At 40.9% G+C, this 22,976-nt stretch overlaps 1 protein-coding gene across 9 annotated transcripts in view; it reads right to left on the bottom strand.

Annotated features, from left to right (window-relative positions):
* Positions 1-22,976, bottom strand: part of pnpla7b (patatin-like phospholipase domain containing 7b) — a 31,653-nt gene that overhangs the window by 6,361 nt on the left and 2,316 nt on the right. For all 9 annotated transcript variants that reach the window (XR_004609943.1, XM_034540887.1, XM_034540892.1 and 6 more), the window contains 23 exons: positions 22,673-22,747; positions 20,541-20,628; positions 20,081-20,154; positions 19,097-19,191; positions 18,483-18,623; positions 17,868-18,027; positions 17,636-17,716; positions 17,154-17,282; positions 16,183-16,263; positions 15,658-15,778; positions 15,498-15,575; positions 14,315-14,394; positions 13,699-13,848; positions 11,513-11,590; positions 10,253-10,458; positions 10,008-10,139; positions 8,951-9,074; positions 8,668-8,857; positions 7,826-7,975; positions 7,257-7,320; positions 6,857-7,025; positions 5,301-5,483; positions 5,099-5,217 (listed from right to left, as the gene is read on the bottom strand). Coding sequence is in view for 8 of the 9 variants with exons in the window: in XM_034540887.1 (XP_034396778.1) it covers positions 5,099-5,217; positions 5,301-5,483; positions 6,857-7,025; positions 7,257-7,320; positions 7,826-7,975; positions 8,668-8,857; positions 8,951-9,074; positions 10,008-10,139; positions 10,253-10,458; positions 11,513-11,590; positions 13,699-13,848; positions 14,315-14,394; positions 15,498-15,575; positions 15,658-15,778; positions 16,183-16,263; positions 17,154-17,282; positions 17,636-17,716; positions 17,868-18,027; positions 18,483-18,623; positions 19,097-19,191; positions 20,081-20,154; positions 20,541-20,628; positions 22,673-22,747 (2,768 nt within the window). In the remaining variant the exon portion in view is untranslated. The remainder of the gene's footprint in view (positions 1-5,098; positions 5,218-5,300; positions 5,484-6,856; positions 7,026-7,256; positions 7,321-7,825; positions 7,976-8,667; positions 8,858-8,950; positions 9,075-10,007; positions 10,140-10,252; positions 10,459-11,512; positions 11,591-13,698; positions 13,849-14,314; positions 14,395-15,497; positions 15,576-15,657; positions 15,779-16,182; positions 16,264-17,153; positions 17,283-17,635; positions 17,717-17,867; positions 18,028-18,482; positions 18,624-19,096; positions 19,192-20,080; positions 20,155-20,540; positions 20,629-22,672; positions 22,748-22,976) is intronic.

Genomic DNA, 22,976 nt, shown 5'->3' on the forward strand with positions numbered 1-22,976 from the left:
TTAGCATTAGTTAAGTATGAGTAAACACTTAATTCATCCTTTGTAAAGCATTGTTCCAACAATAACACTCATTAGTATGCACTTCACAGCTATAAATGTTTTATTCTTGATTAATAAGCGTGACTATTATGCATTTCATGATTGGGTTTTCATACTTTATAGATTCCCCATTTGTAAATTAAGTAATATATATAACAAACAAATTATTAAGGACTTATTGATGATTAATGAGATCATGTGTAAAGTGTTAGTAAATGATAACACAATTATTTAAATGGTTGTAAATGTAAATTATTCATGCATCTAAAGTGAGGACTATACAAAGCATTTATAAATGACATGGCCAGCAGTGCCTCAAAGCTAACAACATGTATAAATGCTTTGTAAGGCATAGATAGTGACTACCTGAAATAATCATAAATTGCAGAGTAAAATACGCGTATATAGCACATGTTCAAATAGTCCCTAACCATTAGTGCATAAAAATGCATGAATACTTTTCTTTACATTTACTAACACTTTATAAATCAACTCATTAATCATCTATAAGTCCTTAATAATTTGTTTGTAATATATATATATTACTTAATGTACAAATGGGGAATCCATCATTTATGGTGTATAAAAACCCAATCATGAAATGCATAATGGTCAAGCTTATTAATCAAGAATAAAAAATGTATAACTGTGTTACATACTAATGAGTGTTAATGTTGGAACAATGCTTTATAAATGATGAATTAAGTGTTTACTCAGGTTTAACTCATGCTAAATAGTGTGTAGTTATTATAAAGTGTTACCACCACCTTTCCTTTTTTCTTTCGCTCTCTCCTTGTTTACCTCCCCTCACATCTGGAACCCAACTCAACCTGATATTCACCAGGAACATCTCTATCACCGACCTATTTGTGTATCTGACATCTTACTCTCTCCCTCTTCCACACATACTTTCCATATTCACCGTAATCTCCACTCCCTGTTTCCTCCTCTCCTGCCTCAACTGTCCCATCAGCTCTCCCCTCACATGACTCCTTCTCACTCATACCTCCACAGACAGTCTTCTCTTGACATTCTCTTGGCACGCTCGCCCAACCTCTTCAGCACTGCGGTTGTCTGAAACTGTGTGGACAGAACCAAGTCCAAGAAGTCCAAACACTTTGGTAACCAAGTGGTTACAGTGCATGCCAACCGCAATGTCCCGGGATCGATCCCAGCCTTGGGACCTTTGTTGCATGTCATACCCTTCTCTCACTCCCTCATTTCTACACTTTCCTGTCAAATAAAGCAAAACAAATCCAGACTGCATGCCTATCAATCTCTTCTCTGCAGCTAAAAGCTCTTTCATTCAAGCTAAAATTAAACTGCTTTGTAAAAGAGAAAGATAGATGACTTACGCTCTTCATTTCCACACTCAGCTGCTGACACCACCGGTCCGATAGCCATCTCTTCATCTCCCACTCTTACTTCATGCTGTACCCTTCTCTACCAATGAGGTATTAGCCCTGGTTAGCTCCCATCCCCTAACCACATGCCCCTTGACCCTATCCCCTTCAGTCTATTAACCTCCTTCTTTTCCTCACCCAACTCATCAATACCTCTTCTCCCGAAAAGCAGCTAGAGTAAACAATCTTTTAAAGGAACCCATACTCAACCCTTCTGATGAAAGAATAACAGACCTGTCTCTTCTTCCATTTTTTTTGGTAAACATTTGAGCGTGCTGTCTTTGTTTACTTTAATCACAACATATCTCCACCACAACAACCTTGTTGATCCCCACCTGCCTGGTTTCAAGGCAGGCCACTAAACTGTGATTGCCCTCCTTGCCATCATTAAGATCTTGACACTGGTAGAGGAGCCTGTCTCTCCTTGGTCGTTATCTTGCTGGTCATTTCAGCAGCGTTTGACACAATGAACCAGCAGATCACCCTCTTCACCCTCCCAGAACTGGGTGTATTAGGCTCTGCACTCTCCTTATTCACAGCCATCTTCAAAGACTACACGTACAGGGCAACCTGTAGTGGATCTGTGTCTGAACCTTGTCGCTCGCTACTGGGGTACTTCAGGGTTTAGTTCTGCAGAGAAAGCCCCTCTACCTGGTCGTCATTGACCTCACAAAGGCCTTCAACCTCGTCAGCATTGACGATCTGTTCGATACCATTGAGAGAATCGGCTGACCCCCAACACTCAAGCATTTGACGACTCCGCAGAGGAGTAAAGCAAGTTTACTCACCCCTACTTCATTTATTTTAGAGAACCTGTCTCTGGAGACAGAGCTCAGCAGTCAGATTGGAAACGCCTCTACCAAGGCTGACCAAAAAGGTATGGACAAACAATAAACTCATCTAGCACACCAACATGCAGGCTCTTGTATGCCTCTGAGACATAGACACTCAAGCCTCACCAGGATAGGAGTCTGTCTATGTGCTGCCTACACCAAATACTCTGCATCTTGTGGAAAGATGAGGTGCCCAAGAGGGACTTTCTGTCCCGGGCAAAGATCACATCCATGTCCACACTCCTTAATCAGAGACACCTTCGCTAGCTTGGTCAAGTATACCGTATAAAAGATGGCAGGATCCCTAAAGACCCCCCTTATAGAGCTTTCTTCAGAGAAAAGGGCACCAAGGCGTTGTAAGACGTATGAAAACGTAACCAGAAAGCCATCTACACAAATACTTGGGAAGCCACAGCAAAAGGCAATTGGAGGTTTGAAATCCAGAGGGGTATGCAGAACTTTGAAGAACAACATCTGCTTTACTGGGACGAGAAGAGGGCCCACAGAAGCACAACGACCCAATTTGAAGGTCCAGCCACCCTATTCAACTGCATACAGTGCCAGAAAGACTACCACTCCCACGTTGGACTTTACATTCACAGGAGTAGCTGCTCCAGTGGAACTTCAGGATAATAGAACAAATCTTTGCTTGTTTGACTGACATCTTTAAATGGACCTTCTGACCTCATCCAGAATGCAGCTGCCTGACTGCTTTGAACCAAAGCAGCATTGCAACAGAATAGCAATGAAAAGGTCTAATTGATGAACTTGCATGATTCTTGGACCTTTGGGATTGTAACCACATGGTTAAATGCACTTATTGTAAGACCCTTTGGATAAAAGCAACACAAAAAAACAGCTAAATGAATGTATTGTAAAATGTAACTAAGAAAAAATCAAAACAGTTGATTTACAGTTTCCGCTGTTCTAAAGGACTCGTTAAAATGGATACATTGGAAGTAAAGTGGTTTCCAGAGCTTCAGGTCAACAAACAAGAGGCATTAACAACACAAACCCACTCAAATACTGGAGGCTAGTATATATGGGGTGCAGTAACAGTTTATTAGCATTATATCTGCTGTTGTGTCTACCAGGTGTCAGATCATAGCTGAGAGGAATACACTACCTACCTTGTCAAAGCTCCAGGACAATGCAGAGCAGTGAGAGACAGAAATATGTCAATCAGAATAGAAAACAATGATATTAAACCTTCTTATTAGAATATACATCATTTGCACACATATGTATTGATTTAAATTGATCGAGGTACTACAGTCCCAAAACAGTGTACTTGATTCAGATTGTGATTGCAATGTATGTAATTGCTACTTGAGGTTAAGGCTGTGGTAAAAGTCATTTTTGCTTCGGAAGGCTCCTAATTGAGTGAAATGACCCGGAAGTATCTACTGTAAGTGGCCGCCATGATAAGAGCTGCATTCCCTAAATGCAAAGGAAAGGAGATAATTCAGAATAATGAACCAGGTTGTTTATGATAATAAAGTAATACTATGAACCAGGTTGTTTATGTTGTTAATAAAGTAATACTATGAACCAGGTTGTTTATGATAATAAAGTAATACTATGAACCAGGTTGTTTATGTTGTTAATAAAGTAATACTATGAACCAGGGCCCTATTTCTCGTACCTGGCTAACGTAGTTAGCTGGATAATTTTCAGGATAAGATTACACAAATCAGGCTTTTGCTCCAGCGCAGGCTCATTCAATCTAGCTGAATAAGCCTAAGAGTTGAGATAGTTATTTTAGATCTTATTGGATGATGCATTCCATTAAGCCGACTGCCAGCGGGCACATTTAAAGAAATATAAATCGGATTGATTAGGGTGATGAGGCACTTAAAATTAGCCGATACATTTTCCCAACACTTATGCTGCGTTTACACCAAAAGCGTTGCGAGTAGATTCCATGAAAGTCAATGCACAGACGAATGGATGCGAATAAAGAGGATTTTCATCCAGTTATTCAGACGTAGTCTGTGAAAGTTACAGAGCTGTGTGTTATCAACCCAGACACAAGGGCGTGATGTTCCGACGTTTGTGGGATGTCCACTACAAGTATAAAGCAGAAATAGTGTTTATTTCTTCCATGGTGGACGGGAAAAGTTATACCTGTTTCCACGAAGATAAGCCACGCCCCCTCTCCAGCGCGAGTAAAGTGAATGAATAAACCACAAATAGTCAGACGAGTAAACTCACGCGAGTAAAGCGTTGTGAATATTCATGTGAACGCAGCATTACTCATTTAACTTGTCTGATATGTTCCCATGTCTTGTCTAGCCCTCACAGCTGGATAATAGGACATTTGATCGACTTAGTTGAACCACGTACGAGAAATAGGGCCCTGGTTGTTTATGTTGTAAATAAAGTAATACTATGAACCAGGTTGTTTATGTTGTTAATAAAGTAATACTATGAACCAGGTTGTTTATGTTGTTAATAAAGTAATACTATGAACCAGGTTGTTTATGCCTGCATGACACAACACTGTAAAATGGGGGAGGAATCTAAGATTTTAAGAAGGCCATCTCCTGAGCATTGTAGTTTCAGACTGACGTCACTAACATCCGCCTACCATCGCCTCATAACTACGGAGGTTAGTGAAAGTGGAGTCAGGTTCTTTAAACAACGCTGTTGTCTTTTCCTAACTCCTCGTGAATTCTCCTTCCCATCTTTCTATGACCCCGTTATGTTTTCCACAGAGGTCAAGGACAAGTGGTTAGGAATAGACATTAGAAGGTATTCGACCGCAACCTAAGTCTTACAATGCGGGTGTATTGGATGCGTTTGTGTATTAGCCTGCATTACCTGGCGCCCCCTCCCCCAAGGACAAGGGCAATGCTGTTTCCTGTTAGAATCCTGGCCAGACGAGAGAAGTCGGAATGACGGTCTGGACACTTCTCAAACACTCGCTGGTACAACTCTTTCTGAAAAAAATTAATATATATACATTTTTCTAACTTCATCCAGAATTGCCCATAAAAAGACTCAGTTGGTTGGCAGTTAGTACCAGTTTAGGTAAACTCCTCCGGGAGAACACTCTGCGGGGGCATGACAGGTGATGGTGTCTGGAGATCCAGCTCCGCATGTTCAGCCACTCGGCCGTCCCTTTGGGCGGCGGGCCATCCTCCTTGTGAAGCAACACCAGCTGCTTCTGAGCACGCACTGCGCTGCCCTCCAGCATGCGCTCCAACTACAGGTGGAGAACAGGAAGAGGAAGCGGATATGGCTTCCACTCAGCTATAATCATAAATACTGGGATGGTATGGCTGAAGTCAAAGAGAATAGTGTAATAAGGCAGATTAGCTGTGGTGTAGCTTTACTTTAACTTGTAGCAGTTGGTGTACTTACCTACATTTTGTATAGATTAACTAAATTCATTTAGCAAAGAAACTGCTGACAAAACTGCTCGAAACTTGCAACCTTTCTACATCATGCTTCATTAGTATTTTCAAGGTGAGGCAATGAGTCTTATTTCCATATTTATCTGGATTCCCCTGAAACTGAACATGTGCATGCAAGTTTTGTTCACAATACAGAATAGTACTACAACTTGAGAAGAAATGCTACTGACACCGTGTACAGTTGAGCCTCAGACATACTGCCCCATATTTGCAGCCTATTCAAGCTTCGTTTTGATGAGCACTAAAAGCTACATATGCTCATTAGCATAATTAATATGTTATTGAGCCACCTTAACCTCATCTGATGTGTTACCATTAAGTAAGACTACAAAAAGCCAAATGCTTAAAAAATGACTTTTTGGACCAATTTGGGGGAGTTTTTTTTTAGAGGACGTTGTATGTGGCAAATTTATAATTTGTGATTTTGGGCTATACAAAATAAAATGTATTGAATTGAATTGATTGATTTAGTTATTGCATAGGGCGCCTCCTCACCATAACTCTACAGTACTCCACTAAAAGTGCTTGTTTTTGCCATCGACAACATTGTCAAACATTGCTGTCCCCATTACTTACTTAAACACAAAAACATGGAAACAATAGGGTCCAGTCTGAAAACGAAAAGCTTACCCATTCATTTACCCGATTCATTTTATGAATATTGTTTTTTTTTGCGAAATACAAATCTCTACTTTGTGAAATACAATCTCTGATTTCTGTTTCATACATTGTCATATTCATGTAATGTGTTTATATAACTCTGTAACTCTGTTCATTCTGTACACATGACATCTATTGCTTCTGTCCATCCGGGGAGAGGGATCCTCCTCTGTTGCTCTCCTGAAGGTTTCTTCCCTTTTTTCCCTGTGAAAGGTTATTTTTGGGGAGTTTTTCCTGATTCGATGTGAGGTCAAAGGTCAGGGATGTCGTATGTGTACAGATTGTAAAGCCCTCTGAGGCAAATTTGTAATTTGTGATATTGGGCTATACAAAATAAACTGAATTGAATTGAATTGAATTGTTTGATCGGGTTTGGTTTTGCCACTTCCTGTGTGGAACCCATATTAGTCATCACAACTTGTTGGCATTATTGAACTTTTTAAACGAGAACATCCTGTGTGCCTTCGTCTAAAAGAGCAGTCGTGAGTGTATTTAAACTGACCTCACCCACAGTGGGCTCCCGCTCACCCAGGCCCACAATAATGATGCAGTCAGCCTGGCGAATGCAGCGCTGGGTCCAAGGCGTGAGGCTCGGGTCAGACTGGTAGAGGACGATGCGATGGATGTCTTCCTGCTGGCCGAGCCAACTGGACAGACGGTACTCATGGACACTTTAAAATTAAAAGAAACTTATGTTCACTATGTACATTACATCTGTTTCTCATGAAGTATGTCACTTAAAATGAACTAACAGTTGTATTACTGTGTACATTGACGTTCTGAATCAATGTCTCGTCTTCAGAGATAATCAAACATAATAACCAGCAATGCCTCATAAACTTCCAAAAATCTGAACGCAGTACTTATATATTTATGTTTCAATCACTCAAACAAAAGTGTACCTGTCCAGAGCAGCAGAGCCTAGGCGCTGTTTGATGATGTCACTGGTCAGGAGCAGAGTGGGACCTTCAGAAGATCAGATGAGTTTTTAAAATAGGACTTATGACGTTGTTGTGAATTAAATTTGAGTATAATGCATCTCTAAAGTAGATCCTCCTAACCCTTAAACGTGGATATTAGTATGTGTTTGCAATAAAGAATCATCACTTCCTTACTCTTCATCCATGCTTAATTTAATTGCCACTTTGGTAATGCCTTGGACCTGGAAGAAGTTATCTTTACCTCCTGCGATTCCAATTATGGGGTACTTAACCAATCACAATCAACCCTCCTAAAGGAGCCTTGCTATTACGGCTGCCGAAAGACACAGCACATCGAAGTGGAACCATGAGGATGCCCCTAATATTATATTGGTTGTTTTTATTATTAATGTAGAGATAAATAAAGCTTAAACACAGGGGGATCAATGAGCGGAAAGAAAATGCATGATTCAGCTGACAATAGTGCTTCAGGTGACGTGTAGAAGTGGAATACGCACTGTGTGTGTGTGTGTGTGTGTGTGTGTGTGTACCGATGCCACTAAGAGCATGATGCAGCTCCAGAGTGAAGGCAGTGAGGGGGACCTCCTCAGACACAGGCAGGATGGACACGGTAGACAGGTTGGACGCTGGATTTCCAGCATCCCACTTGCTGGTGGGGGTGTGGAGAGCAAGACTTCGAGCTGCAGGTCAGAAGAGTGTTTTTCTCAATGGATATTTCAGATTTGAATGTTGTATGTATATGCTCTTTCAACTTGCATATATCTATAGGTATAGTGTGGATGCAGCACAGCAGAATGAGGCTCTGCCACTTTTAGCATGGGTTATGCATAACAGCCAATAGGGTGGAAGTGCATATAGCTCAGCGGGTGTGGTTATTATTAAATACTCATAAAAAAACTGCTGTGCCAAACCCAGCAAAACGTGATAAGGATAATTCAGCAAACAGAAATGTGTTTCAAAGCTAAAACACGTCACGCTACATTGGCTGAGAAGAAAGGTGGAAAAGAGGCTCTGATGACTCGGATGACTGAACAGGACTTGATCAAATAATATGAATATAGAGTTATGTATAAGCGAGCAGTCTGATTTTAGGTGATTAAATAAAGGTGAACACAGTGGGCAGACCTCCATATCAGTCCTTCATAAAATTCGTCTAACATTTGATCCTGATGTTAGATATAGATGATTAATGTATGTACACTTGTTATAGGCTGAGCTTCGGTACTTAAACAAATAGTCTACACTCCTGTATATATCTTGATTTGGATCTCATTTCATACTAACATCTCCATCTGATAACTGGTAACGTTCCTATTTAAGTGTATCAATTCAGCCCCATCCTGATGCCCTAACACAAAGGGTGTGTAATTACCAGCCAGGGGTCCATTGCCCTGCTGCATGTTGCCCAGGATCTTCTGTCCCAGCAGGTGAATCAGCCTGGTGACGACCTGAGGATACCTCCTCTTGATGGAGTTCAGCGCTCCTTCAGGCAGCTTGGCGAGCTCCGAGTCTCTGACGGCGTGGACCGTGGTGGCTCGGTTCATGTGGGTCAGGGCCTCCACCTGGACAATCCACAAGACAGGTGTTGTACTGCGATGTGCTTTGCCTAAAAATGTGTTGCTCTTTAAATGCGTCTTTAGATTCTGACCACTCACCACACCAATCAGATCCCCACGGCCATACTCTCCAGCCAGCTCCTTCTTCCCATCATCCTTTGCAATGACAGAGCGCAGGCGGCCACTGAGGACGATGAAGGTGCTATCTGACTTGTCTCCCTGTCTACAAACAATCAGGGAATCAGAAAGCAACACAATCCAAACATTAGATCATTATATTTATTATAATATGTTTTTCTTTCACATGCCTCTATAAATTTATATTCTTAATTTGTAAAATGATTGCAGGATACTCTGTTGCTGTCACTTTACCTGCATGACTGTAACATGCATGATTTACTTCTGTATGTCCTATTTTCTATTGTTTCCATGTTGTTCAAGTCTCCAAAACACAACAAGAACATTTTGGTATTTTTTTACTAACTCGCTCCCAACTTCAGATATCTGTGTAAACATGTACAGTATGAACATGATGAATGCCACCATGTGTGGAAATAAGTGCACATTATTGAGAACTGTAAATGGGCATAGTCATTGCCCCAATAATACCATATAAAGGCGAGGAGAGGCCTAAGGACAGTCTTTCAGTTTTAACAGCTAAAGACAAAGAATGGTGAAAACAACAGAGTCACCTGAGGCTCCAGCTGTCACAAATAAAGAAGACATGGTTCCAAAGTGATCGATGACTGGAACAAGAGGAGCTCAGATCATTGAAGATGTTCGCAGTAAACGGCATCAATAGCCAATTTAAATAAATGGTGATATCTTTAGGCTCTATGAATACATTTAGCATGATATTAGTCTACACGTCAAACAGGGTTATGAAGTGTAAGTTATATTCTATAAATGACATGTACAATCCATTAGAGAAAAACTAATGACTTATACGATCACTCACAAATTGTGTTTGTTATTAAGAGAAACATTCGGAATATGATTGGTTCTTGCATGAGGCCCAATGTACACAAATGAAGGAGTGGCTCAACAAATAACTGCTTCCACTGTGTAATAAAGTTTATAAAAATGTAATGTCATTACCGTCAATGTTAGTGACGCATTAATGGTTTTGGTATCAACAGCTCCATAGAGTAGATACCTGTAGACGGCACGGCCAGCCTCCACAGCCATCCAGTCCAGGGCGAAGTCAATCTGTCTGACAAATGGTGACACTCTCTTCACCACAGTGTGAGCTACGTTCAACACCAACCTGGGCTCCTCGCGCATCATCCTGCCAAGTCAAAAACACACATTTGATTGCATCCTAGAGGTGTAATGGGAAGAAGCAACTTTGAAACCCCAAAGAAACGGCTGAATGTTTTCTCTCTGTGAGCTTGATCCTACTCATAGAAGTGGGCCTTGGATATGGAGAGGAAGGTGCAGTCTCTGTGAGCTCGAACAGTGAAGATAAGGGGCTCCCCCGTGAGAACAGCCAGGTGACCCACCATCTCCCCTTGGTGGGTGACAAACAACAAGGTGTCCTCCTCACGGTCTATCATCCGCTGGTAAACATGGAGCGACCCAGAGATGACAAATTCCACGTTCACATCCTGTAAGAGATGTGGAGATGAAATATGAGACGTGGTCTGGAGGAAGAGAATGTGGCTCCTCACTTAGAAGCCTGGAGAAATGTGAATGTAATGGTGTTCAATGAGGGTAGGCAATATTTGGCTGATATGTCCTGTGCAGTGTTCCACTCTTGTTAACTTTTTGAGGAATCAGATCAATCAACTGTTCAATCAGTGGCACCTCAGAAGGCTCCAAATGACCTTTCTTTTTTTAATGGGATTATCTATGGGGAGTATTGGAAAGATTAGGATTGGGGATACACTTTATTAAATTGAACTACTTATCCAAGGCGACTTGCAATCATACACCGTAGACACAGCTACAGGGAGCAATTCGGGGTTAAGTGTCTTGCTCAAAGACACATCGACTAGGGCGGGTCGTGAGCGGGGATCGAACCGCCGATCCTGATTGAAAGACGGGTCTGCTAACCACAGTCGCCCATCTACATTTTTTTGTCCTGTTCTTCACTTGGTGAATTTGTGTTATGCTTTCAGCTTTGCAAGGTGGAAGGAAATGCATTCAACGCATTTTACTAGACTTAAAGAATACACATAATCTTTCTGAGAAACAGTGAATGTGAAAAAAAGGGACCCTTTAATACATTTACATTTTGTTTATCAAAATATGACTCTAGATGAAGAGACTAAAGTGTTTTGGTATCAACAGTTCCATAATGTAACTTTTAACACCGCTCATCAATATAATTAGCGCTTGTAAGAGTGCTTTAAAAAAGTATTTATTCATTTTGAAACAGTAGCCTTATGTAGTTTATATTCAGACTTTCTGAGGCTATTGATAAATCTAAGGATTGTATTTGATGACAGAAACTTCAGCCTGGCACCTGTCTGTAACTACTCGGTAGTAATATAGCCCCCCCGCCCCCCTACGGCCGTGAAGTTATGCCCCCCCCGGTCAGATGCGTTCCGTTATCCGTTAAAATAACGTAACCCAGACATATCACTGTGGAAAACCGGGACATTTGGTGCTTTAATAAACTGTCCTACAAAGAGCAACACATGGAGAGGTGACACTGACCTGGTCTCCCTGGTGGGCCACAACAGAACCGGCTTTGACTTGTCGAAGATTCACCCTCCCCTCCAGCAGACTGGGGTTCTGATGAAATAACAGTACATATTAAAAACACATGGACATTTTAAATCTCTCTAAAGTCAGTTCTAACTACCTCAACAAAAATGGATTCATAATTACAAAACTGTTGCCAAATCACCTAAACAAACAGCAGTATAATGTTTCACTAATGTAACAGTATTTCACCGTTGCTGTTCAATTCTTCCATACGTAAAATAAGAAAATTAGTCAGAAAAGCTGTTTCACGTGTTTGTTACTTCCAGACTAGATTACTGCAACTCCTTATTATCAGGCTGCTCTAATAAGTCTCTTAAATCCCTCCAGTTGATCCAGAATGCTGCAGCTCGTGTACTCACAAAAACTAAGAAAAGAGATCACATGACTCCTGTATTAGCTGCTCTGCACTGGCTCCCTGTAAAATCAAGAATCACATTTAACATTCTTCTCCTCACCTACAAAGCCTTGATTGGTGATGCACCATCATATCTTAAGGAGCTTGTAGTACCATATTGCCCCACTAGAGAGCTCATAGTACCATATACCCCCACTAGAGAGCTCATAGTACAATATTACCCCCACTAGAGTTCATAGTACCATATTACCCCCACTAGAGAGTTCATAGTACCATATTACGTCCACTAGAGAGCTCATAGTACCATATACCCCCACTAGAGAGCTCATAGTACCATATTACCCCCACTAGAGAGTTCATAGTACCATATTACGTCCACTAGAGAGCTCATAGTACCATATTACCCCCACTAGAGAGTTCATAGTACCATATTACCCCCACTAGAGAGTTCATAGTACCATATTACCCCCACTAGAGAGTTCATAGTACCATATTACGTCCACTAGAGAGCTCATAGTACCATATTACCCCCACTAGAGAGTTCATAGTACCATATTACCCCCACTAGAGAGTTCATAGTACCATATTACGTCCACTAGAGAGCTCATAGTACCATATTACCCCCACTAGAGAGTTCATAGTACCATATTACCCCACTAGAGAGTTCATAGTACCATATTACCCCACTAGAGAGCTCATAGTACCATATTACCCCCACTAGAGAGTTCATAGTACCATATTACGTCCACTAGAGAGCTCATAGTACCATATTACCCCCACTAGAGAGTTCATAGTACCATATTACCCCCACTACCCCCACTAGAGAGCTCATAGTACCACATTACCCCACTAGAGAGCTCATAGTACCATATTACCCCCACTACCCCCACTAGAGAGCTCATAGTACCATATTACCCCCACTAGATAGTTCATAGTACAATATTACCCCCACTAGAGAGCTCATAGTACCATATACCCCCACTAGAGAGCTCATAGTACCATATTACCCCCACTAGATAGTTCATAGTACAATATTACCCCCACTAGAGAGCTCATAGTACCATATACCCCCACGAGAGAGCTCATGGTACCATATTACCCCCACTAGATAGTTCATAGTACAATATTACCCCCACTAGAGAGCTCATAGTACCATATACCCCCACTAGAGAGCTCATGGTACCATATTACCCCCACTAGAGAGCTCATAGTACCATATACCCCCACGAGAGAGCTCATAGTACCACATTACCCCACTAGAGAGTTCATAGTACAATATTACCCCAACTAGAGAGCTCATAGTACCATATTACCCCCACTAAAGAGCTCATAGTACCATATTAGTTGCATTGCTATTAGCATTGCCAATACCATTACTGCTTTTATTATCATTCCTATTCTATTAGATCCACTGTTGCTGTTATTTAGTTGTAACGTTTTCATCATGCCTACTTATATGAATGTGCATTTAATGCGTTGTAACTTTCAGTTATGCTGTTCATCTGTACACATGACATCTATTGCTTCTGTCCAACCGGATAGACGGGTCCTCCTCTGTTGCTCTCCTGAATGTTTCTTCCCTTTTTCTCCCAGTGAAAGGTTTTTGGGAGTTTTTCCTGAACCGATGTGAGGTCCCGGGCATGTGTACAGATTGTAAAGCCCTCTGAGGCAAATTTGTGATTTTGGGCTATACAAAATAAATTGAATACAATTGAAAACGTAAAACAGGTGAATTGTGTGTGCTGAACAGTCTCACAGACAAATAAAGAGTGTACTCTACCTCTATTTGGATGACCTGCAGCAGATCCTTTTTGGCAGCTTGGAAAATGGCGTTAACTTTATTATGCTGGACGTTTCCTCCTCCGGCATCACTATAGTGGTACACAGCAGATGGAGCGGGCTGCATTGTCACAGTCTTCTTTAGGATAGACTGAGAGACAGAAAAGTGGCCATCAGAAAGACACGAAAGCACAAACTAAATGCTCATTTTAAGTCTATACCTATACAGTGTACTAAAGGGATCCATTGTCTCTACTGTGGAACATTGTAGTGTACAGCTTAAATACATAGCATTTCTTTGAGGCTAAGTCTCAACATAGAAACACTGCAGATCTGTAGCAGAGCGGAATAAGTGCATCCGTTAACTTGTCTGTCAGGATGGGGACACTTTCCTTGGACAAATGAAAAGGACCGACATACTCACAGCTGTGGATTTCCAGCCTGTTACTGTGCTCTCAAACTTTTTCCCTTCTCTTATTGGCTCCACAACATTGTTAACTTGCATTACACTAATGTAGGAGCAAACTGAAGGCCAGTCACTACAAACTAGTTTAAACATGTTTTCTGTAACTGACAACCAGCAGGAAGTGTAAGAAAGAACATCATTTTCCAGAGACCTTCACAGTGTAAGTCAGAGTTTCTTCTTTGGAAACTTGAGCCCGTTCATATACTCTCTTGAGGTCAGCTGACATTTCACCTGCATAATACAAAAACATAGTCATTGTATTGCTCATTAGGGTTTAGTATCTGCAATCATTTTTATTATATGTGTGTATATATATGGGTCTAAGACTTCAGGCAATAATTGACTGCAAAGGATTTTCCTCCAAGTTTTAAAAAGTATCATTATATTCACTATTATGTTAGTTTATCCAATTACTTCTGAACCGCTGAAATGTGGGGGACTGTGTAACAATGGCTGGAATCCCTAAACAGTTAATGCCATATTTTTGTTATATCCATTTAAATAAAGCTGAAAGTCTACACTTCCACCATATATTAACTGCTTTATTTAAAATCCATTGCAGTTGTGTAAATAGGCAAAATTAGAAAAAATGGTGTCACAGTCCAAATACTTATAGACCTGACTGTATATGACATGATGAGGTAACACCTTGCATGGCATCAGTGTGTGAATGGGTGAATGATGACATGTCGTGTTAAAGAGCTTTGAGTCTGTACAAGTACCATTTTGTTTTAACGTTCAATTTATTATCAATACATTAATGAAGACTTAAGTATAGTTTATACATGTACTTATTAAAAGGTTCCTTATGTTCTCCGTTAAAAATCTGTACTAGCTAATTTAATCATGTCCTCCACTAAGGCTCCTACTATTCTACTTGCAGGTTGACTTGTGCCAAAGTTTGCTGGTTAAAAAAAATCAAATAGTTTGATTCCGGTTTGGTGACTTTGCCGGATCTTGTCACTGCAAGTGGTCCTAATCATTTGATAAGCATAACACATCGTGTACACCTTGTGTGTGAGAACATTAGCAATAACAGAAGTTGTAGAAGTGTTGGTGATTTGGTTTCATAATAGCAACAAGTATTATTGGTGACCTACAAAAACAATCAACATTTGATTTAGCTTTTTTTGACATCAGCTAATAAGAAGGAAAACATACTGAAGACATTATAAATGTTTGTATTTGAACTTCAATTAAAAACATTACAAATAGCTTTAATCTATTTAGATAATCAAGTAGCATGCAGATTTGTTCTACCGATACAATAAAAATCTAAAATAAGTATATATGTGTATAAAATGTATACTGTGTATGCATGTGTATATGTATACCTGTAACAGCCAGGGGGGTGGAGGCAGAGCGAGATTTCCTGTATTTAGACGTGGACATGTCAGACAAGCTGGACTTTTCTGTTGTAGTGTGGAACAAGAAAAGGTTAGTACACACACACACAATACAGTGACGTGTCAAGACAACGCTGTCGTTTCTGACCTGCGTCCCCTTTTTCAGAGCCCAAGTCGTCAGAATGGGAAGGCTGCTTGCGGAGGCCCCTGTGTGGATGACCCTCACCCAGAACATGGGCCACCGACACCAAGGAGATGGCTTGGCTCTCCTGGAACACACATGAAACAATATGGGATTTGTAAACTACTACTCCTAAAACTCAAACTTAATATGTGCTACGGTTAAATGTATATAGTGGAATTCTAATATCGGCTATTGATTGTCCATCCGTACCATAAAGTATGAACTTTATTTGTCACAAATACGATTGCAACTTATATATACTGTATATATAAATACTTCTGTGGAGAATGGCTGAACAAGTGAAGATATTGACTCCACACATTAGCTTGACTGGCTCAATGTATGCGTTACGTTAAGCTAACGTACAGAAAGTGTCGGACGTTGGTATTAAGCTAACGTGGTGTGAACGCAGCCCTAGGAAGGCTCTGAGACAGTGTTGCATATCAGAGAGCAGGACAGTCCCAGTCAGTCCAAACCGTAAAACAGTACCGGGTTGAAGAGCTCCGTGGTCAAGCCGAGGTAGTTGTGTAAGGCAAGGAAGGTCACCCTCTGGAGGCGCACCATGATTATCTACAGAGAACAGGGCACACACAGCAACACAGCACTGTTTATAGCAACAGAAGGGAATGCTTGTTATTCACTGGCTAGCCCTATTCACTCGGGACTAGTCATGGGCACCTCTAGTCATTTGTAATGAATGCGGAGGTCATGAGAGAATCTGCCATGTCTGTAATCACTGCCAATTACTAGCCATATTTTGCCAAACACAGAAGCATGTGTGTATGTAGGTTTTTGGCTTGGTTTGCTCCGCTCCTCATATCTGGTTGATAATGACAGTAAATGTGAGTAAAATACAGACATTAACTTATCCTGTGTGAATGCCCCGCTCGAAACACAGACGTGTGGGCTAATTTATAAATCACATGAGGTCCCCTGAAAGTAATCATTCCATGCCAATAGGGCTTATGATGGCAGCTCACTTGAAGAATCAAAAGCTCTATTTTACGAGTATTACCAGTGGACCTCGTGGGAATTAGAAATGATCCCCCCCCACACTTTTATCAAAACTATTACACTACATGATATTTAGATGTAATGTTATAAATATGATCATCGGCCTATTTATGTTTATAGAATACTCTGGTGTGAAAGGTTCTCCATGCCGTGTCTGAGTCTCCTGAATTTGGATTCAAAATGCTTGACAAGGCAAGAGCTGGAAAAAAGGTGTGAAAAGGAAAAACCTGCAAGAAATCCAATACGCACAGGACGAACCTTATCACCCGTGTTTTGCATAATACAGTGGGTCAATTTACATGACAAATTACAGACATGGAAGAATTGCATGGGATTAGGATCACAGACCCCGCTCCTCAACTATTACAAATGGCCAAACACCTCCAGGTATTACTAGTCCCGTGCAAAAAGGGCTTTATACTTCTCATTGTCAGTGAAACCGTTACCTGGATGACACGGACCAGAGTTTCAGGATATTTCTCAAAGACTGACTGAAAGGCTGCAGCTGGAAGACGCAGGATAGTGGAGGAAACTGCAGCTCTTGCAGACACTGTTTTGTAGGGTGCAGGATAGCCCTGATTACAGTGTGTGAAGAAAGAAGGAGGTTGTGAGGAATACAAATCTTCATAAAACAGAATTAAATTCAAAGACAAGATATACAAGATGCGGACATGAATGAAAAGAAGGGCAGTGCTGAATGATTGAAACACAATATGATAACACTGAATTTTCGCAAAGATAAAATAAATATATAAATTGGTCAAATGATTTCTTGAGTTACGGAACAAAACGGAACTCGTACCATAAACTAGAAATCTCCATCAGGCAAAGCACTCATCATGACTCTATCATGACCAGATTAGAGTCGGTCTCATCGTACGTAATGTTTAATGCTTCTAAAAAAGAGGCTGAGAGGATGTAGACATACGGTGATGATGTCGAGGATACTGAGCAGACTGTGAACACTGTCTCCGGGGAGAACTTCCTTCACCACAGCGTCCGTCCCATCCTGCAGTAAAACACAGTGACATCTCAACATGAGGGGAGTCACAGCAACACAGGAAAGGGTTCCAACACGTTTGACACCAAAGAGCAAAGAACACGAGTACTAATCCATCGCTGAGTGAGAAGCAGTAGGTGGTGTGGTCCTCTGGTCTTACACTCTCATGGATGCACAGCTCGAGGCGGCCATCTTGAACCACGTAAATACTGTCGTCGATGTCACCCGGTCGGAAGAGCGCCTCTCCCTGATGCAGCTGGATCAGCACCATGTGACGACACAGCTCCAGGAAAACAGGCTTCTCGAAGTGGCCGAGCACCCTGGTTACAACACATGTGCACACTCAATACAGTTATATTCCTTCTAATGATGATTAGACAATAGTTACAATATTTACAACACTATGACAATTCCAGTTTAACTGTATCAAATTACTATAAAACAAATAAAATGTTGATTCTGACAACATAAATGTTGATACCGATGCCGATACCTGCGCTTTGGGTGTCGGCCGATACCGAGTACCGATCTGATACCTGATCGGTACTCGGTACAGTCGCCCCCCCAAGAGGATGTACATCACTTCAACACCACTTCACAGAAAAAGGATTTGCTAAAGTCCTTTTTAAATATAGATACTATGTTGTGTGGAGAAAGAAGGTGCTGTGAATCAGACTGTTCTTGTAAAAGTACTCTCTGTCACTATGGGACTGCATTGGAACTGTGCTCCTGTTCATGTGGAACATGGAAACAAAGCACCAGACATTTTATTTACCTGACATTTTTCAGCATGTACAGCACCTCAGATGGCAGATGGGAGTTCTTCACATCAAACTCAGTCAGGTCAGCCTCCAGCAGACTGGGAGGAGGCTCCTTGGGCTGCAGGGTGGGGGGCTCCTTGCGGATGCGCAGGATCCTAAAACAAACACACACACTCTTGTAAAATAGATATTCTTCATACTTTTAACAACGTACTACTTTGATTTGCAACTCTCTAAACCAAGTTTCTCTCTTTTAAACTGGAACTTAACTCTTTTCTGAACTCCTTAAAACACAACAACCTCTGTGTGTATATATTACAAATCTTTTTTATTAATACATTTATGTTTATTTATTTTTGTTTTTAAAGAAAATTCTGAACAACTGCTTAGGTTAACGAGGGTTGAGATATTGTATATTACAAATAAATAAAAAAGTATCCAATATTTAGTGGAGCTGGAGATTATGTATTTTTCTCTGTTCCTTTACCTTATCTATAAAGTAATCTCAACTCAAGGTCCAAGTAAATGGACTTTGAGTTGTTAAACAACTGTTCCTAAATTGAAGAATGAACTTTCAACTGTCAGGTTATGGATCTGTCAACAACCAAATGATGAAAAAGAAACTCACTTGCGAGCTATCGACAGGACTTTGGTCCTCTTCCTCACTCTCTGACGGGAAGCTGAGTTTGAAGTGGAGGCAGGCGCTGAGGACAACGTCTGAACCTGCAACAGGAAACGTTTGCATCAAGTGATGAATTATATTTATAGATACACAAGTATAGAAATCGCCTGTTTCTGTCTGTCCATCTGTCCAACAGAGAAAGATACCAACAACATATCAGTTCAAATGTAATGGAAACATCAGCAGCAGAGAGGGAAATGTACAGTTTAGTGAACTTGCAGAATCATCACAGGTTCATAAAGACAATTGTTCCTAAAAAAATAGTCAATAGAACCTTTGACAGCCGACGTCACAATGTTAGAAAGAAAAAAGAAAGAAAGAAAGAAGAAAGAAAGAGTAGTACGCTAAAGTTACACTTCCAAAAAGGTGTGTTGTTGGGTGCCAGAATCAATTTTGCACAGATTTGAGATGATAAACTGTGATTCTAAGCTCAAGAAAACATTCAGATAGTTAGGTGTCTTCCAAAAAATGTATTATAACAAAATATGTGGTCATATTTGCTTCAGCTGTTTCTCTATTCTGACAGTGGTTCACGAGACAGTAAATCCGGTCCTCCTAATGGCATTAGCAAGATTCCACCGCACCCGAAGAGACACAACCAATAACTGCCATCTACGATCAAACTGTCAAACTAGACAGCGCTGATCAATATGAATCTAAAAAGGTTTCCGTTACTGCATTAGCTATTTCTGAAACATATTTTAACATAAAAAAAGATTGTGATTCGGCCGCCATGTTTAAAACAGTCGAGCCCAAACCGAAATGTTCTTATAGATTATCTGTCTCATGTACTACAGTCAGGATATAGTGACAATAGTTATCTTAGCTTTAAATCATTTATCTTTCATAAAGAGACGTGGCCCTCTGGTAAGTGTGGTACATGTCTGTGAACGGAGCAACACTGAGGAGGACGCTGAAGAAGGCACTGACCTTTCTCATGATCTTTCGGCCGTAGAACATCACCTTGTCTCTCTTCCTAAAGCGATAGTGTGGAGCGCCGGCCTCTGAAACACAGCAGCCCTCTGCTGTCAGACCGTTTGCAACCTACTGTACGGTCTGGTTGGATCACCCTGCAGACTAACTTCATTTCTTTTTTGAATATGACACACAGTGTCAACAACCTTTACTATCTACAAAATGATTGATACTGGTTAAATAAAAACAAAACAAATAATCAGTTGAGACATAACCCTTAAAATGCATGCTTGTATCGACTATTAACAACGTTTATGTTGTCTCTGACTTGTGATAAAAACATCCAATCATCACTCTGACCCAACCCCTATTCATACGCTAACTGTGTATTTGGGTGTACTTTGCACATCTTTACACACTGCATCATTTTAGATACTAATGTACTCTGAAACAGAACAGAGTGAAAGGCACTGACTTGACCGTTTGTATCTTCTGTAAAGAAGGAACACAACGACTCCAACGAAAGAAACAACTGTCGCAGCTCCAATCAGCACGGCCATCCACTGGAAGAAAAACACACGACACATTCAAATGAGCTAAACTCACTTCTTTAAAAGAACAACTCGAAATGACAAGAGCAGAAACACCGGAGTCACTCATGCGCTACCACTCCATCCTTTACTCCAGTGCACTTCATGACACTCGTGCATAAAAGCCATTTGCAAACAACAATATCGTCCTTGTTTGTTCTTCAATTTGTTCTCTAGGAATGTTCTAAGAAAAGTCGATGTCAGATGCGTGACGTGTTCTGCAGGTGTGTTGCCTCGCTACCTGTGTTCTTAGACTGATGCATCCCAGTGTCCTAATTGGTAGGTAAACACCATGAAATCCCCATGAAAGGCCATGAGACTGTAGGGCCGTGTGCACAAACAGAAGTGGGAAACAATGCCCAATTCCAATCGGGCCCCAAACCCTCTCCCTCCCCACGTCCACTCCCAACCCAATCAGAGTGGGAGTGCTTATGAAACATAGATGCTGACTTCACCAGCTGCCCTTACTGACCACTTGCACTTTTCTTTTGAAAATGGTCAATAAGGACTCAAATAAATAATTTGTACCAACACTACCAATGTAAAAAAACTAAAAAACTAAATTTAAATACTTTGAATACTCATCACAGGCATAACAAATGGTATCACTGTGGGAGGTTTTGTTGTTTTCAAGTAATCTTCTACTGTCTCAGAAGCTTCATACTTCATACTAGGTCAAAACATTACACTGAGCACATTTTAGGGGAATCTGGTGAACCTGCTAAGAGTAATACGCCAACTGTAACTTGTTGTAACCTGTTGACAAAAGATGGCGCTTTGACCATAATGCACAATGGGAATTGAGATGTCTTCAGCCTGGGACTCTCGAACATGTAAAATATGAACAAAATGTGACCATGCGGAGTGGAGTTGTCTTTTTTTTTTTTAAAACACCTAAATTCCCCACGCTACCATGGCAACGCCGCTCACCAACACGGCTTAATGGCGGTCTGAAGGCTCATCTGACAACATTTGAGGCGGACCTGGGCTACCTGCTAGGAGGAGTATGTCAAAGTATAAATCATGTTCCAGTTGCTATAACTATGAGTCAATATTGGCCTGTAGATGTCTTCAGGTCTGGACTCTGATCCAGCATGTGAAACGTCCTGTTTCATGGCAAAGATGCTTCTTTTTGTTTTTACCACCATGCCATAGTTCTATGAAAATGAAAAAGCTTCACAATTTGGCATCACAAAAGTCTTAAGATTGTAGAGATCAAATTTGAAGTCGATCTGGTGAAATCTCTGGGAGGAGTTTGTAAAGTACAGTGAAAATGGTGCTGTAAACTCAACAAGGCTGACTTGGTTTGGGGTCTATCTCCAAGACACTTTCCAGTAACTTACAGGACATGTATGGGGTGGGTTCGGCAACTTGGCAATGTGTGGGGGGCACTATCGAGGCATGAATCCATAAGGCATTCACATTTCAACCACTTCTGATGCATGTGCATGGTGTCATACGCTTTTGAGCAAATTTAGCACATTTTGACTTAATGTCGGTGATATCTATTAGTTACATTTTCTTTTACCCGATTGACCTGTATGTCTTCAATATGTATGACATTTTAAAATATATATCTCTAAACGCAGTTTTTTTTTAACCAGAAATCTCTCCTTTAGTAGCCATTCCATACATCAAATGTTTTCATTCCTCTTTATACTCTGAAGGTTTTTACAAAGAGGTTAGTTCATATATCATCCATAGCCTGATGTATACAACATTGTATTACTAAAAGCATGGAGCAAATGGATTTAATGAGTGCTGACAGTGTTTTCTGGTTCATTATTCCCTGTGTAAAAAAACCTTCGACTCCATTTTGTCAACAAAATGAAAGAAGACGTTTTAAATTCTGTGCAGGATATGTATGCAACTTAGAACAACCAATATTCTAATTTTTAAACAAAATGTTCAGAAAACCTATGATACAACAAATTGTATAAAGGTGTCTTCCCTTAAGAGCGCTTGGTGAATGAGGCCCACAGTTGCAGTCAAACCTCGAGAGTAAGAACCTGGTTACCATGTTGGCCTCTGTCCTCTCCTCCACAAACTGCTTCATCCTGGCCTTGATCTCACTGCCGAGAGGAACCAGGCTCTGGAACATCAAGAACAGGAACAACGCTGAGAATTAAATCAACTGGACATGGGCTCAATCAGAGCAGGTGTACAAATGGTGCGCCTACAAGGACATGGCAGGGATGGATTACTAAATGGGTCTATAGGCACAGGGGCCCGAAGTGTCAGGGGCCCCCCGGCCTTCACCTACATGATGTCACTCAAAGAGATACGAAAGGACTACAAAGAGACTCCAAACAACTACTAAG

This window comes from Cyclopterus lumpus, chromosome 9, assembly GCF_009769545.1.
Source record: "Cyclopterus lumpus isolate fCycLum1 chromosome 9, fCycLum1.pri, whole genome shotgun sequence".
Lineage (NCBI taxonomy): Eukaryota > Metazoa > Chordata > Actinopteri > Perciformes > Cyclopteridae > Cyclopterus > Cyclopterus lumpus.